The 15,374-nt window shown below is 45.3% G+C and overlaps 1 protein-coding gene across 3 annotated transcripts in view; it reads left to right on the top strand.

Moving 5' to 3' along the window:
* Positions 1 to 15,374, top strand: part of lama5 (laminin, alpha 5) — a 283,499-nt gene that overhangs the window by 64,966 nt on the left and 203,159 nt on the right. For all 3 annotated transcript variants that reach the window (XM_080204748.1, XM_080204749.1, XM_080204747.1), the window contains exon 3: positions 13,644 to 13,761. In XM_080204748.1, the coding sequence (XP_080060874.1) occupies positions 13,644 to 13,761 (118 nt within the window). The remainder of the gene's footprint in view (positions 1 to 13,643; positions 13,762 to 15,374) is intronic.

Here is a 15,374-nt window from a genome sequence, read left to right as displayed (position 1 = left end):
TTCTATTGTTTTAAATAACAAATCTCCAGCATCTCCCGAACTTGGATCTGTTTCAATGGCTTTTGATTGGCTGCTGATTGTTGCTGGAGAGTTTTCCGGAATGGTTCCGGAATGTGGCAGGACCAATCAAATTGAAGAACCCTCAAGTGAGAGACACACAGATTTTCGGGTTTGAAGCAGGTGACAGGAAATTTCCCAGTCACGTGCTCCCAGCTCCTATCGGTGTGTGCCAGCTGGCAAGATTTTTATTTAGTGTAGTTGATACTAGGCTGATACGGGAAAGCTGGATTGAAAGGTCTGCCAGTGTTCGCAAGCACCTTGGGCCAGTTCTACAGATCAGGGTGAGGTTTCCTTACACTTACTCTGGTCCCACGTCACATACTCACCCCTATCCTCACCCCACATTGCTCCCTCATCTCTATTCTCACCCCACCTCATCTCTAATCCTTCTTAACTCACTCGCCCATATCTGCAATGAGCAGAATGTGAGGGCCCTATAATAACACAGAAAAACCCTAACCTGTCAGAGCAAGCTAACATCACTTGAATACCCACTTAAAAAGCTGTTACCTTCTTAACAGCTTAAGTAAACTTTATTACATTCTTAATGATAGTTCACTGAAAATTGTGTAAACAAATGTTCTTCGCAGAATCTATGAAAAACCTTTAATCAGGCAGTAGCACAACCATCTGTCAAAGCTGTAAAACAGCCAAACAAATGGCTGGGCTGAACTTCAAAGGTAAAACAAAACAGTGAAGATATTTTACACCATTGGCTCTGGAATTTTATAGAAAACAAAATTGCACTTTAGCCTGTGAATAATGTATTCTAATACATCTCAAGACTTTGCTGCTTTTATATTGCTGCTCATTGCCTTCACATGTTGTCATATGGGCAGAAGTTAACATCTTAGCAACCACCATATTTAATGGGCACACAACTTTACAAAACAGAGCCTGATCGTTACTCATTTTATTAAAAACATATATAACATGTTTATATATACTGCAAAGGCTACAGCATTTGCTTATGACGATACGTAGGTAACACATTTGTTCTTGACTTTCATACGTTTTCTGTCTCCAAACCTTGGAACACCCATGAGTTAAGATACTTACGAGCTGATGTAATTCATTTGCCAACCCAAGGTGGCACGATGTGCATTAAAATGTTGGAAAGACTAAAATATTGTCATTTTCGCAGTGGTGCTGGCAATGAGAGGGCATAACATGCAGGCTTCTTCCCCCGCACCCTCAGAATCTTTATCCATTGCAGGGAAAATTGTTGATGCCAAATTAAGTGGTTATCCAGGATGCGTATCCTGCCCACCACGTTTATAGCCTGCTCCCACATCAGGATGGGAAAATCCAGCCCACGGAATCTAAACAAGGAAGTATGAGTTAGGGGCGGCACAGTGGTTAGCACTGCTGCCTCACAGCACCTAGGACATGGGTTTGATTCCTGGCTTCGGTCACTGTGTGGAGTTTGCACATTCTCCCTGTGTCTGCATGGGTTTCCTCCCACACTCCAAAGATGTTTGAGTTAAGTTGATTGGTCATGCTAAATTGTCCCTTGTCAGGGAAATGAAGAGTAAATAAGTGGGGTTATGGGGATAGGGCCTGGGTGGGATTGTGATAGGTGCAGACTCAGGGGGCCAAATGGCCTCTTTCTACACTGTAAGGATTCTATAATTCTAGAATATTTATTTAGTTGTAAAATTATGCACAGAAAGTGAAATGAAGACAGGAAGATTAAGAAGGAGATGAAGGATAAAATACGGTTAAAAGTCACTTAAATATCTCAATCAATTTAAAATTTGAAGGAATGAGACTCCACACTTTGACAATAAAATTTTCAGCACAAGAAAGCTTTTTGACTCTGTTAATGATACACTCACACCTGCATGCGCAAGCCTAACTTTTTCTGACTGGTTTAGTTGGTAACATGTGAATAAGTATCATAAATTTTCACCTTTGGGTTATTGATGTCAAGAAACTTGTAGAAAAGCAGAGGAATTCAGACAGCAACTTCTGGATTTCTGTAGTTTGCTGCCACGTGCAGTCACCAGAACTACAGTGTCTGATTTCCTCCGTTATAATGATGAGTGCTGATGAGTATCCTCACTCTTTTTATTGCAAAAGCCAGGCCCTTCATATAACCGATGATGTATTTTTTTTCCTTCCTACCCCTCGGGCATCACTTGTAGATGTTTCTGGTGATTATAATCCAAGGAGTGGGTGGGAGTCCTGTGTAGCCACCCCCTTGGGCGTAGGTCCAAATTAGGATTCCAGAAAATCTGCAAAGGCAGTAGATTCTTAACCATCTGTGACCAGATCTTGGAATATTCTAGTTATCGGCTCTTTGCATTGGCATATCTAATCCAATTCTTTTTTTTAAATCAATGTCTGTAATGATAACACTGTTCGACCTCATTGGAGTAGCAAACGCTGGTCTGAAAATCAGTTCCGATGTGTCGGGAAGGGAGCTGGGGGCCCCCCCGAGGATGGGATTTTCCAGTCGCGCTCACCCCAAAACCGTAAAATCCCACCTAAGGTCAACGCGTATATGCATGGTCCGCCCCCACCCTACCCCCCCCCCCCCATGATTCCCGTGGCAGGCGGGAGAGGACAATTCCAGTCTGTAAGTGCCAGAATATTTTCAGAGGATTGCAGATATGTGACGTTTGCTCCTGGCCCACAAACACAACAGGTTGTGCCATGTCTCAATCCCAAAGGTGCCACAAAATATTATTGATTGTGTAGTGACGTGAAAGGCGATTTTGGGGTCAGGTACACGGTATGATTTAGTGCACAGTAGCGTGGGGTTTGGTCATTTTAGATACAGAGGTCACCGTTCCCAACTTGCAACATGCATAAATTTTCCAGTTAATGGATGAGTGGTCAGGGAGGCCCCACTATGTGGCCCTGACCTCCTACACCTGAATTCTCGAGCTACATTCTGCACTGGAGGAGTTGAGCTGGTAAAGGGTTGCTGTTACTTGTATCCGCTGACTATAAATGGACGGAAACTAGCACAGGGTTAATTACACAAATTTGGGATTTCTGCACGCAAAGACTTCAGAATTAGCTCTTGCAAATGTTGAAAGGAGAGAATAGGAATGTGTTCTGGTCGCCCATTGCATTTGAATATTGGCCCAAATTCTGCTGTCAAAGTAGCAGCAATAATAAGGACGCTCTCCGTTATTTCTATGCAAGTACAGCAGCAAATTAAAGGCCCGATGCGTGATTAAATGGGGAAATCGAGAGGTTGCCGTCAGAAATACATCCCTCCCCTGATTGCTTCATGAAAATAACATCTTCCTGTCTAGCTCCACACTCAATTAAACCCCTGGATTTGTGCAGTGGATACAAAGTAAAATTACCCCAGGAAGACAAGTCACTTCAAATCAAAGTATCTGTTTCACAGCACGTTACATATTAATTACAGCCTTTTTGGCATTGAAAAGCAACCTCTCCCAGCATTGACGCTCATTCCTTCAGATTTTATTTGTTGAAGATTCAAAAAGATTGGAATTATATGGTTTTCCCTTTTCTTTTTGTGGCCTTCCAAATCTTTCTTTCCTCCTCTTTATTTCTCTTTCTTTACCTCACTTGGGCATTCGACTCACCCGCTCTAACTTGCACACAACCCTTCAGTCTGATTGATTAAAGAGTTACGCAGAGTCACAGTGGTTAGCACTGCTGCCTCACAGTGCCAGGGACCTGGGTTCAGTTCCTGGCCAGGGTCACTGTCTGTGTGGATTTTGCACATTCTCCCCATGTCTGCGTGGTTAGGTGGATTGGCCGTGCTAAATTGCCCCTTAGTGTCAGGGGGACTAACTAGGGTAAATGCACGGGGTTACAGGGAGAGGGCTTGGGTGGGATTGTAGTCAGTGCAGACTCGATGGGTCGAATTTTTGCATTGTAGGGATTCTATGATTTTAACTGCTTAAATCCCAAATTCTCTTTAGAGGGCACCATGTCATTCCCAATCCCAAATTCTAACAAAACATCATCAGCATTGGATGGCGAGGGTATGTCTGACTCAGAGTGGGCACCTGCTGACCCCACGTTTAAAGTGCATGGTCTGCTGCCAAACATCATGGCCATCTCTGCACTCCCCCCCCCCCCCCCCCCACCCCAACCACTACTTCCAAAGGCATTTGGCCAATTACACCACACCCCTTCAACCTCCACCTTCTCCTGCCCTCCTTCCTTTCCCAGAAGCTTTCCAGAGCTCAGCAGCTTAATAAAGTGAAGCCCAAGATCTAATCCCAGGAGAATCTCTGTGTTTATCATCCAGCCACAATAGGTTTCCCAGCTTCCCTCCGCCACCAAATAGGACACACCTACATTGTCGGCCAGTGTTTTGTTCTGTCTTGAAACAATGGCCAAAAGAACAATGTGAACTATTGAGAGAAGAACCAGATTTTTCTCTGGAAAAGGAATTAATTCTTTCAGTGGATTAGCAGATCAAACTGTGAAGTTTTTAAAAAAGTTTATTTATTTATTAGCGCCACAAGCTGACTTGCATTAACACTGCAATGAAGTGACTGAAAATCCCCTAGTTGCCAAACTCCGGCGCCCATTCGGGTACACTGAGGGAGAATTTAGTATGGCCAGTGCACCTAACCAGCATGTCTTCTGGGCTGTAGGGGGAAACCAGAGCATTGGGTGGAAACCCACGCAGATACGGCGGGTAAACACGCAGACTCTACACAGACTGTGGTCCAAGGCTGGAATTGAACCAGGGTCCCTGGCGCTGTGAGGCAGCGATGCTAACCACTGTGCCATCCTAAGAGTATGAAAGGAGAATAACTGAATAAGTGAAAGGAGTGTAACTGAGTTTCTAATTCTGAGGGAAGTGTGATGCCACTGATTGTTGACTGGCAGGTAATAAAAATACTCTGTCTCACACATACGGTCAGGTGCCCCCTTTACACTTGTGCTGGACATTTGTAATTGCTGTGGATAAGAGAATTGGACCTGCTGGCCCAACACTTGTTAGCTCCGTTGAGTTTGAGTTGCCTGTGAAGGAGCAGAACTGCATCAAATCATAACAAAAAGAATCTTTGTCAGCTTAGCTGGTAACCACAAACGGGAGGTGACGGCAAGTAGGAAAAAAATCAAAGGCAAATGTTCTCTGCCATCTATCTGAGGCATCCACTTGCCCACTAAAATGACTAAAGATAGCAGGTTGCACCAATACAAGAGTTGGAGGAAACAAGTGCTAGTGGTGGATTCTGTTTTGCTCCTTTCAATGTATTTTTTCCCCAACCTTGGCCAATATTTATCCCATAATCACCTTCAGTTTGGAAAACAAAAAGAAACATTTGGTCATTATGACATTGATGTCTATGGGAGCTTGCTGTGCATACATTGGTTGCCAAGTTTCCTCCATTATAATAGTGACTGCTCCTCTAAATTACTATGGACAGTATTTAAATGGAGGCAACTGGGGTCTCGCCCACTGGCTGGAGAACCAGCAGCGCAAGTCAAGTCATAGATCATAGAATCACACAGTGCAGGAGGAGGCCATTCGCTCCATCGAGTCTGCACCGACCAGAATCCCACCCAATCCGATCCCCGTAACCCAATGCATTTACCCTAGCTAGTCCCCCTACACTAAGGGGCAATTTATCATGGCCAATCCATCTAATTCACACATCTTTGGACTGTGGGAGGAAACCGGAGAGCACCTGGAGGAAACCCACGCAGATATGGGGAGATTGTGCAAACTCCACACAAATGATGTCCCAAGCTGGGAATCGAACCCTGGTCCCTGGCACTGCGAGGCAGCAGTGCTAACGACTGTGCCACCTTGCTGCCTGCGTCGCCTGTTTTGGATGGATTGCTGCATTAAGTGCACTCAGGCAGTCACAGGACAGCAGCAGGTCTTCCCCAGGATCAAGGACCCTTGGGGGCAGATATCCCACCCGCTGAGAGCTGTCAGCCAATCAGAGACCATGAATTTGATTGAATGGCAGTGCCACTGGGCAGCCGTGGCTGCTGCTGGTATGACACCCATCTGAGGCCTAGGATCATCACTGCGTCCCAGCCCAGAGGTGAGCAATGGCGAGGGGGGTTTGGGATGAGGTAAGAAGGGCTAGCAGCAAGGGCTGTCAGAGGGAACCCCATTTCCTGATGCCCAGCACGTGCTGAGCCCCTTTGATCAAGTCACTCCTCTTGGAGCATGCGAGCAACCCTACATATTTCCCCTCCCCTCATGGTGATCCCCACCCTCTGCTGGGTTAATACCAGCCACAGCAGGATGAGGCCCTGAAGTGATCATTAATTGCCCACTTGAGGGCCTTAATTGGCGGTAGGTTAAGAAAGCTGCCTGCAGGACCTCTTACAATGGACTTGATCAGGGAGGAAGCAGGAAGGTGTGGGTGCTCACCTATCACCGTCCCATGCAAATAAATGCTCTTCAAGGGATAAAATGAGCCAGAGAGAAAGACGTGCAATTCCATTCATTTAGCCAGGTCAGAGAAATACAATGAGGCGGGATTGGAAAATTCCGCTGGTAGTGATAAAGGCTGCCAGGTACGTCAAATGTTCATTTCCATACCTTTAAGAAATTAGTTCGCTTAGCAGGGCAACACGATGGCGCAGTGCTTAGCACTTGCTGTCTCAACGCCAGAGACCTGGATTCAATTCTAGCCTTGGGTGATTAAGTGAAGTCTGCACATTCTCCCTGTGTCTGCATTTCCTCTGGATGCTCCAGTTTCTTCCCACACTCTAAAGACGCTCAGGTTAGGCCATGCCTTAGTGTCCCAAGATGTATAGGTTAGGAGAATTTGTGGGGTAAATATGTGGGGCTACAGAGATTGGGCCTGGGTAAAATACTCCGTCAGAGAGTCGGTGCAGACTCGTTGGGCCGAATGGCCTTCTTCTGCACTGTCGAGATTCTGTGATTAGTTGGTGAAGATATTGGCTTGTTTGCGATGATATTTGAATGGTCCAATTTTGAGGAATTTCTGTCTTCACAGCAAAGTGCAAGAGGCTGTTACGGACATTGCTGCCTGGCATTCACAGCAGTAGCATCAATAATGTGGATGCTTGGATAGACCAACCTCCACTGAGTTCTTTTTTTGTTGTGCAAGAGCAAGAGGAATGTCAGGAATTCCCAGCACAATCCATGTTGACTGGGAGCCTGAAATTCTGAGTGTGGAAGCTCTGGGCTTTGTTATTCCCTGTCACAATCCTGACAAAAGGCATGGTACGTTGGGGAGACCATGCAGACGCTGCGACAATGGATGAATGAACAGCGCTCGACAATCACCAGGCAAGACTGTTCTCTTCCTGTTGGGGAACACTTCAGCAGTCACAGGCGTTCAGTCTCTGATCTTCGGGTAAGCCTTCTCCAAGGCAGCCTTCACGACACAAGACAGCGCACAGTCGCTGAGCAGAGGCTGATTGCCAAGTTCTGCACGAGAGGATGGCCTCAACCGGGATCTTGGGTTCATGTCACACTATCTGTAACCCCCACGACTTGCATTGACTTGCAAAATCTCACTAACTGTCCTGTCTGGAGACAATGCATATCTCTTTTACCTGTGCTTAACGCTCTCTCCACTCACATTGTCCGTACCTTTAAGACTTGATTAACTGTAAAGATTCGCATTCCAATCATTATTCTGCAAATTGAGTTTGCGTTTTTATATGCCCTGTTTGTGAACAGATCACCCACTCACCTGACGAAGGAGCAGCTCTCCGAAAGCTGGTGGCGTTTGCTACCAAATAAACCTGTTGGACTTTAACCTGGTGTTGTGAGACTTCTTACTGTGTTCACTCCTGGCAAATACAAGCAAATTGGTTGGCCAGCTCCTGCATATATATTAGTCAAATCATCATATATTGCCTAGTGGTATAGGTTACAACTGCACCTATGGAATGGGATTATATTTTCAATGCCCAGTAACTAAGGGGTGTGGGCAAACAGCGAGACTTAGGAGGTCGAATGTATAAATTCTACAAGTCAGGAGTGAAGATGGATAAACAGTGTAAAAGAATAATTAAGGTTTTATCAAAGTTTTATAGTTTATTTATTAGTGTCACAAGTAGGCTTACATTAACATTGCAATGAAGCTACTGTGAAAATCCCCCAGTCACCTAGGGTGGCACAGTGGTTAACACTGCTGCCTCACAGCGCTAGGGACCCAGGTTCAATTCCTAGCTGGGGTCACTGTTTGTCTGGAGCCTGCATGTTCTTCCCATGTCTGTGTGGATTTCCTCCAGATGCTCCAGTTTCCTCCCACAGTCAAAAGATGTGCGATGTAGGTGGATTGGCCATGCTAAATTGCCCCTTAGTGTCGGGGGTGTCTAGCTAGAGTAAATGTGTGAAGTTATGGGGATAGGACCTGGGTGGGATTGAAGTCAGTGCAGACTTGATGGGCCGAATGCCCATCTTCTGCACTGCACAATTCCACGATTCTATGACCACACTCCAGCGCGTGTTCAGGTACACTGAGGGAGAATTTAGCGTAGTCAATGCATTTAACCAGCACATCTTTTGCACTGTGAGAGGAAGCTGGAGGAAACCCACGTAGACACGGGGAGAACATGCAGTTTCCGCACAGACAGTGACCCAAGTGAGGAGTTGAACCTGGGTCCCTGGAGCTGTGAGGCAGCAGTGCTAACCACTGTGCCACCGTGCCACCCATAAGGGAATAAATAGAGAGGGGGAGCAATGGAGGAGCGGCAGTGATTTTCCAAGTTATACTCTATCCATTAAGAAGAGAAATAGCTTTCTCCAAAATCTGTAGATTACTCAAGAACTCAAATATATACTCAGTGGATTGGTGCATTAGCGGGGTGGGGTACTAATGTAATAGATCAGAAAGGATTTGGAGACTGAGCTTTTGCTGCCTGAATTGAACACAACTGGAAAAACTGTGGTGATATCCTAATAACTGGCTGTCCTATGACATGTTTTTATATGCCCTGTTTGTGAATAGAATTCCCACTTACCTGACGAAGGGGCAGCGCTCCGAGGGGTAGTGGCTTTTGCTACCAAATAAACCTGTTGGACTTTGACCTGGTGTTGTGAGACTTTTTACTGTGTCCTATGACTGGCAGAGGAAATAAATGCAATGAGTTTGCATTGCCAGTTTTTATGATGTGGGTATGCCGGCGTTGGACTGGCGTAAACACAGTAAAAAGTCTGACAACACCAGGTTTTAGTCCAACCTATTTATTTGATAATATACTCGCAAGCTTTCGGGTTAGCCCCTTCGTCAGGTGAATGGAGAGTTCTGGCCTCAGACAGAGCATATAAAGCACAGACAGTTTAGAGATTACTGATTAGAATGCGAATCCTTACACCTAACCTGCTGTTCAAGACCTGAAGTGGCTGATAATGTGAGTGGAAGGAGCACTGATCACAGTTTAAAGAGATGTGTATTGTCTCCAGACAGTACAGTAAGTGAGGTTTTGCAAACCCAGGCAAGTCACGGGGGTTACAGATAGTGCGACATGAACCCAAGATCCCTGTTGAGACCGTCCTCATGTGTGCGGAACTTGGCTATCAGTCTCTGTTCAGCGACTCTGCGCTGTCGTGTGTCGTGAAGGCCGCCTTGGAGAATGCTTACCCGAAGGTCAGAGGCTGAATGCCCGTGATCACTGAAGTGTTCGCCAACAGGAAGGGAACAGTCTTGCCTGGTGACTGTCGAGCGATGTTCATTCATCCGTTGTCGTAGCGTCTGCATGGTCTCCCCAATGTACCATGCTTCGGGACATCCTTTCTTGCAACGTATCAGGTAGACAATGTTGGCCGAGTTGCAAGAGTATTTACCATGTACCTGGTGGACGGTATTCTCACGTGTGATGATGGTATCCATGTCGATGATCCGGCATGTCTTGCAGAGGTTGCTGTGGCAGGGTTGTGTGGTATTGTGGTCACTGTTCTCCTGAAGGCTGGGTAGTTTGCTGCGAACAATGGTCTGTTTGAGGTTGTGTGGTTGTCTGAAAGCAAGAAGTGGGGGTGTGGGGATAGCCCTGGCGAGATGTTCGTCTTCATCAATGATATGTTGAAGACTCCGGAGAAGATGTCGTAGCTTCTCCGCTCCGGGGAAGTACTGGACGACGAAGGGTACTCTGTCCACTGTGTCCTGTGTTTGCCTTCTGAGGAGATCGGTGCGGTTTTTCGCTGTGGCGCATCGGAACTGCCGATCTATGAGTCGAGCACCATATCCTGTTCTTATGAGGGCATCTTTCAGGGTCTGGAGGTGTCTGTCACGATCCTCCTCATCTGAGCAAATCCTGTGTATACAGAGGGCTTGTCCATAGGGAATGGCTTCTTTAACATGTTTAGGGTGGAAACTGGAGAAGTGGAGCATTGTGAGATTGTCTGTGGGCTTGCGGTACAGTGAGGTGCTGAGGTGACCGTCCTTAATGGAGATGCGTGTGTCCAAGAATGCAACTGATTCTGGGGAATAGTCCATGGTGAGTCTGATGGTGGGGTGGAATTTGTTGATATCATCATATAGTTGTTTCAGTGATTGTTCACCATGAGGCCAAAGGAAGAAAATGTCATCGATGTATCTAGTGTACAGCATCGGTTGAAGATTCTGTGCAGTGAAGAAGTCTTGTTCGAACCTGTGCATGAAGATGTTGGCATATTGAGGTGCAAATTTGGTCCCCATGGCTGTTCCATGTGTCTGGATGAAAAACTGGTTGTTGAAGGTGAAGACATTGTGGCCCAGGATAAAGCGGATGAGTTGTAAAATTGCATCTGGAAACTGGCAGTTGTCAGCATTGAGTACTGATGCAGTCGCAGCAATGCCATCGTCGTGGGGGATGTTGGTGTAGAGCGCTGAGACATCCATTGTGACGAGGAGTGTCCCTGGTTCAACTGCTCCGTGTGTGCTGAGTTTCAGTAGAAAGTCCGTAGTGTCGCGACAAAAGCTGGGGGTTCTTTGTACAGTGGGTTTCAGGATGCCCTCGACGTAGCCGGAGAGGTTCTCACACAACCACACAACCTCAAACAGACCATTGTTCGCAGCAAACTACCCAGCCTTCAGGAGAACAGTGACCACAATACCACACAACCCTGCCACAGCAACCTCTGCAAGACATGCCGGATCATCGACATGGATACCATCATCACACGTGAGAATACCATCCACCAGGTACATGGTAAATACTCTTGCAACTCGGCCAACATTGTCTACCTGATACGTTGCAAGAAAGGATGTCCCGAAGCATGGTACATTGGGGAGACCATGCAGACGCTACGACAACGGATGAATGAACATCGCTCGACAGTCACCAGGCAAGACTGTTCCCTTCCTGTTGGCGAACACTTCAGTGGTCACGGGCATTCAGCCTCTGACCTTCGGGTAAGCATTCTCCAAGGCGGCCTTCACGACACACGACAGCGCAGAGTCGCTGAACAGAGACTGATAGCCAAGTTCCGCACACGTGAGGACGGTCTCAACAGGGATCTTGGGTTCATGTCGCACTATCTGTAACCCCCGTGACTTGCCTGGGTTTGCAAAACCTCACTTACTGTACTGTCTGGAGACAATACACATCTCTTTAACCTGTGATCAGTGCTCCTTCCACTCACATTATCAGCCACTTCAGGTCTTGAACAGCAGGTTAGGTGTAAGGATTCGCATTTTAATCAGTAATCTCTAAACTGTCTGTGCTTTATATGCTCTGTCTGAGGCCAGAACTCTCCATTCACCTGACGAAGGGGCTAACCCGAAAGCTTGCGAGTATATTATCAAATAAATAGGTTGGACTAAAACCTGGTGTTGTCAGACTTTTTGCTAGTTTTTAGACAGTCATTAAGTATAAACATGTAGATGTCAAGTGACAACAAAATGTGGTGCTTCAGTGATGCATTCCCATGTTATAATAAGCCATCAGCGCAGTTTAAACCAAGAGTCAGCAAATTTTAATGGCGAGGAGAACCATACTTTTAAAATTGAGTCTGGAGTACTGGCTGCCAGCGAGAATGGAGAATTTGGCTCTCAGCAGCGGGAGCGGAGAAGCCCAGCCGCAGACGAGGTCATCCAAATCCCGGCCACAGTATCTTAGGGTTGCAATGCTATTGTTCAGAAGCCGATGATAATGAAAAATAAGACACAATATGCTTGCTTTGCTCTTTGGGCTTGTTTGATTGATTCCAGTTTTTTGCTCTTTCAAATTCGAAACGCAAAACTATTTTCTGAAAGTTGATAGTGAGAAAAAGAACAGGCTCGATCGATCAAGTTCAGGAGCCACAGATGAATCTTGCATGAGCCATGGGTTGGAGACCCCTGCTCTTTGGCAGATACATGATGAATGACCATTCAGACGGGCTCCAGAAGGTTTGCTGGAACTGTGCCAGGCAGAAGTCACTGACTTTGGGAAAAGACACTTGAAATGTGAAGTAGCACAAAAGATCAGTTGGATGTTATGGGGTTTTACATGTCTTGTAGCTAATTTTCTGCTGCTAGTGTGCAAAGCATTTAAAGTCCATGTTTCCTGCTGTCTCTTTGAACGAGAAATAACGAGAACGTAGAACATAGAAAAACTACAGCACAAACAGGCCCTTCGGCCCACAAATTGCGCTGAACATGTCCCTACCTATGAGGCTAACCTATGACCCTCTATCTTATTAAGCCCCATACTTATCCAAAAGTCCCTATCGAATCCGCCTCCCACCACCACCACTGCTGGCAGCTGATTCCACGCACCCACCACCCTCTGGGTGAAAGACTTAGCCCTGACCTCTCCCCTGTACCTACTCCCCGGCACCCTAAACCTGTGTCCTTATGTGGCAGCCATTTCAGTCCTGGGAAAAAGAAGTATTCTCATCTTTGACAGCCGAGTGATCAATAAATTGAAACAGCTCACCTATCCATTTTTAGATCCTGTCCGATTTTTCATCGAGCTTGGAAATGGTGAATGTTCTTCGAATTCAGTTTGGGAGTTTTCCAGATTGTATGAGAATTCTGAGTTTCTAGTCTATTTACATTTTTAACTTGGCTCGGACATGTTTTTGTAACTGGTCCCATGGAGACTGGAAATGAGAAACTCCAGCAAACTAAACCCAGTGGGGAAACAACAGGACATGTTCGTATCAAGATAATCCATTTTATCAACACTATTCCAAGTCAACTCATAGAAACATTGTGGGTGATCTTACCAAAAAAGTTCTAACTCCAGTACAAGTATGCAAACGGGAGAAATTCACTTTTTTTTTGTGTGACTTACCTGACGTGGGCGAGGTTTAATCGCTCAAAAACCGACAGGTGGCAGCAGAGTACGCAATTGTGCGTGTGCAGATTTTTGTGCTCTGAGAGTACAGATGTGTCACTGCCTACCCCCCAGCCACAGCTGGCTCTTTGGCTGATATCACCCCATCTGCCCTACCTGGATCGATCGTCACCCCACCACAGCGATGTACCCGCAAACTCCACCTATTGGATATCCGGTGCTAATAAGATCATGAGAGATGAGAAATCAGATGCAAATGCGATTTCTCGGCTCTCTTGTGACCTTAACAGCTTGTCCTGACCATTGGCTGGCAGGGTGCAACAGTAAGATTGCCCCCAGCAATCTTATAGTAACAGCATCATGATGACATAGGTTTTTGATAATACCAAGTGTATTCTGAACATATTAATAACTGATCTTATCTTTCACAGCTCTTCCATGTGGCTTATGTGCTCATCAAGTTTGCAAATTCTCCACGGCCTGATCTTTGGGTTCTTGAGCGATCTACAGACTTTGGAGAAAGCTACTTCCCTTGGCAGTATTTTGCCTGTAAGTATAACCCAAAAACAGTGTGGAGAAATATCTTGACATCAATTGCGCAGTTTGCATAGTCCAGAGAATCTTTCAGGAACTGCACTGGCGCACGCTATAACGAGTAGTCCACTCTTAAGGTCAATGTTCTACTTATTGATGGCTCTACACACAGCCAATTCACAGATGTTCTGTATCTTTTAAATGCTTTAATCATGTACTTTTGGGGAAGAAATTGCTATACAGCGTGCCCATTTCTCCAGCATAAAACAGATATAAAGAAAACAATTTTAGTAGTGATGTGGTCCAGCCCAATCTGCACAGGAATTGTACTTGGTATTAAATACATGGGGCCAATTTTTTTTGTGAGGTGTTCCGAGCGGGCACCTGAAACAGGTGGTGGGCACTTTTTGAATACGTGAAGTAATGGCCTGGCATTACTGAAGAACCTTTCTATGTGTACTTCTTTCTCCATGTTGTGACTGATATCAAGGTAGCACAGTCTACATTCCTCACTGGTCTCCACACTGCCCACTGAATGCCATAATAAGGAATGGGGAAGCTTAGAATGAAAGTTATATTTGTGTCCCAAGAGGAAGTCCTAGAGACATGCAGCATGTAAGCAGGCCGTTTGGGCCAACTTGACCATGCCGCTCTTTTTTAGCCACTAAGCTAGTCCTAGTTGCCCGTGATGTTGTCGGAGTTTCTCACTGATGGACAATATATAAATAAGGTATAAATCCAGGCAGCCAGAAAGTAGATGAGTGCCGAACCAAATGAAACCACCAGGTAGAAGTGAAGATACAAGTTTTTTTTATCGCTATTATCCCTGACAAAGCTAATGCCATGGTCTTTGCTAGTTTGTTGTACATCATATATGAGATCCAGTTGACTGACCATTAATGCAACATACATCTTCTTCAACAAGGCACTGATTTTCTTTTCTGCATCTTTTTCTTGGCAGAATTAGGAAGTTTTAATGAAACACAAATTGTTTACACAGCCCTTGGCCACTGACTTCCTTCTCACCGCAGCTTTCAAGGGAGCCTTCAAGTAGGCGCTATTTGAACATCAGGTTTCTATGTACATTATGGGACTCTCATGTAATATATTAATGAGATTCCCACCTGTTACCAGATGTACTGCCATTTTAATGTTGTTGAAGCAGTGTTAAACTATTATACGTGTAGTTTAGTGTGTCCAAACAGTATAGTTCTCAAGCAAAAATAATACTTAACAAATGGTGTGAAATGCTCCTTGGTGTCTCACTGGGGCACCTTGTTTATAATACATTGCTGCTTCTAAATTCACAGATGGAATATCACATTTCCAATCTGCTCAATCAAGCTGCACTAGGATTTATATAATGAATTTCAGATCCAGGGATTGAAGGAAATCTGTGTGTCTCGTTGAAAAATAAACTGGGGGAAAAATAAGTTCCCAGTTCTGCAGCATTCATCTTTAAACATTAAGTTTTTTTTAATATGCTCCCAAACCTTCCGTCACTTTGTCAAAACTCTCACATGCAAAGGTTCACTGCATAATGTGAGACGACAAATATTTCCTGTATCAAAAACAAAAGCTTTTAATTCGGTAGGAAATTATGCTTTAAATTGTTTTTCTCATTTTTT

Source organism: Carcharhinus amblyrhynchos, chromosome 16, assembly GCF_965287045.1.
Source record: "Carcharhinus amblyrhynchos chromosome 16, sCarAmb.v2.hapA, whole genome shotgun sequence".
Lineage (NCBI taxonomy): Eukaryota > Metazoa > Chordata > Chondrichthyes > Carcharhiniformes > Carcharhinidae > Carcharhinus > Carcharhinus amblyrhynchos.
Note: the sequence above shows the minus strand (reverse complement) of the source record. Positions and strands in the feature narration are given on the sequence as shown.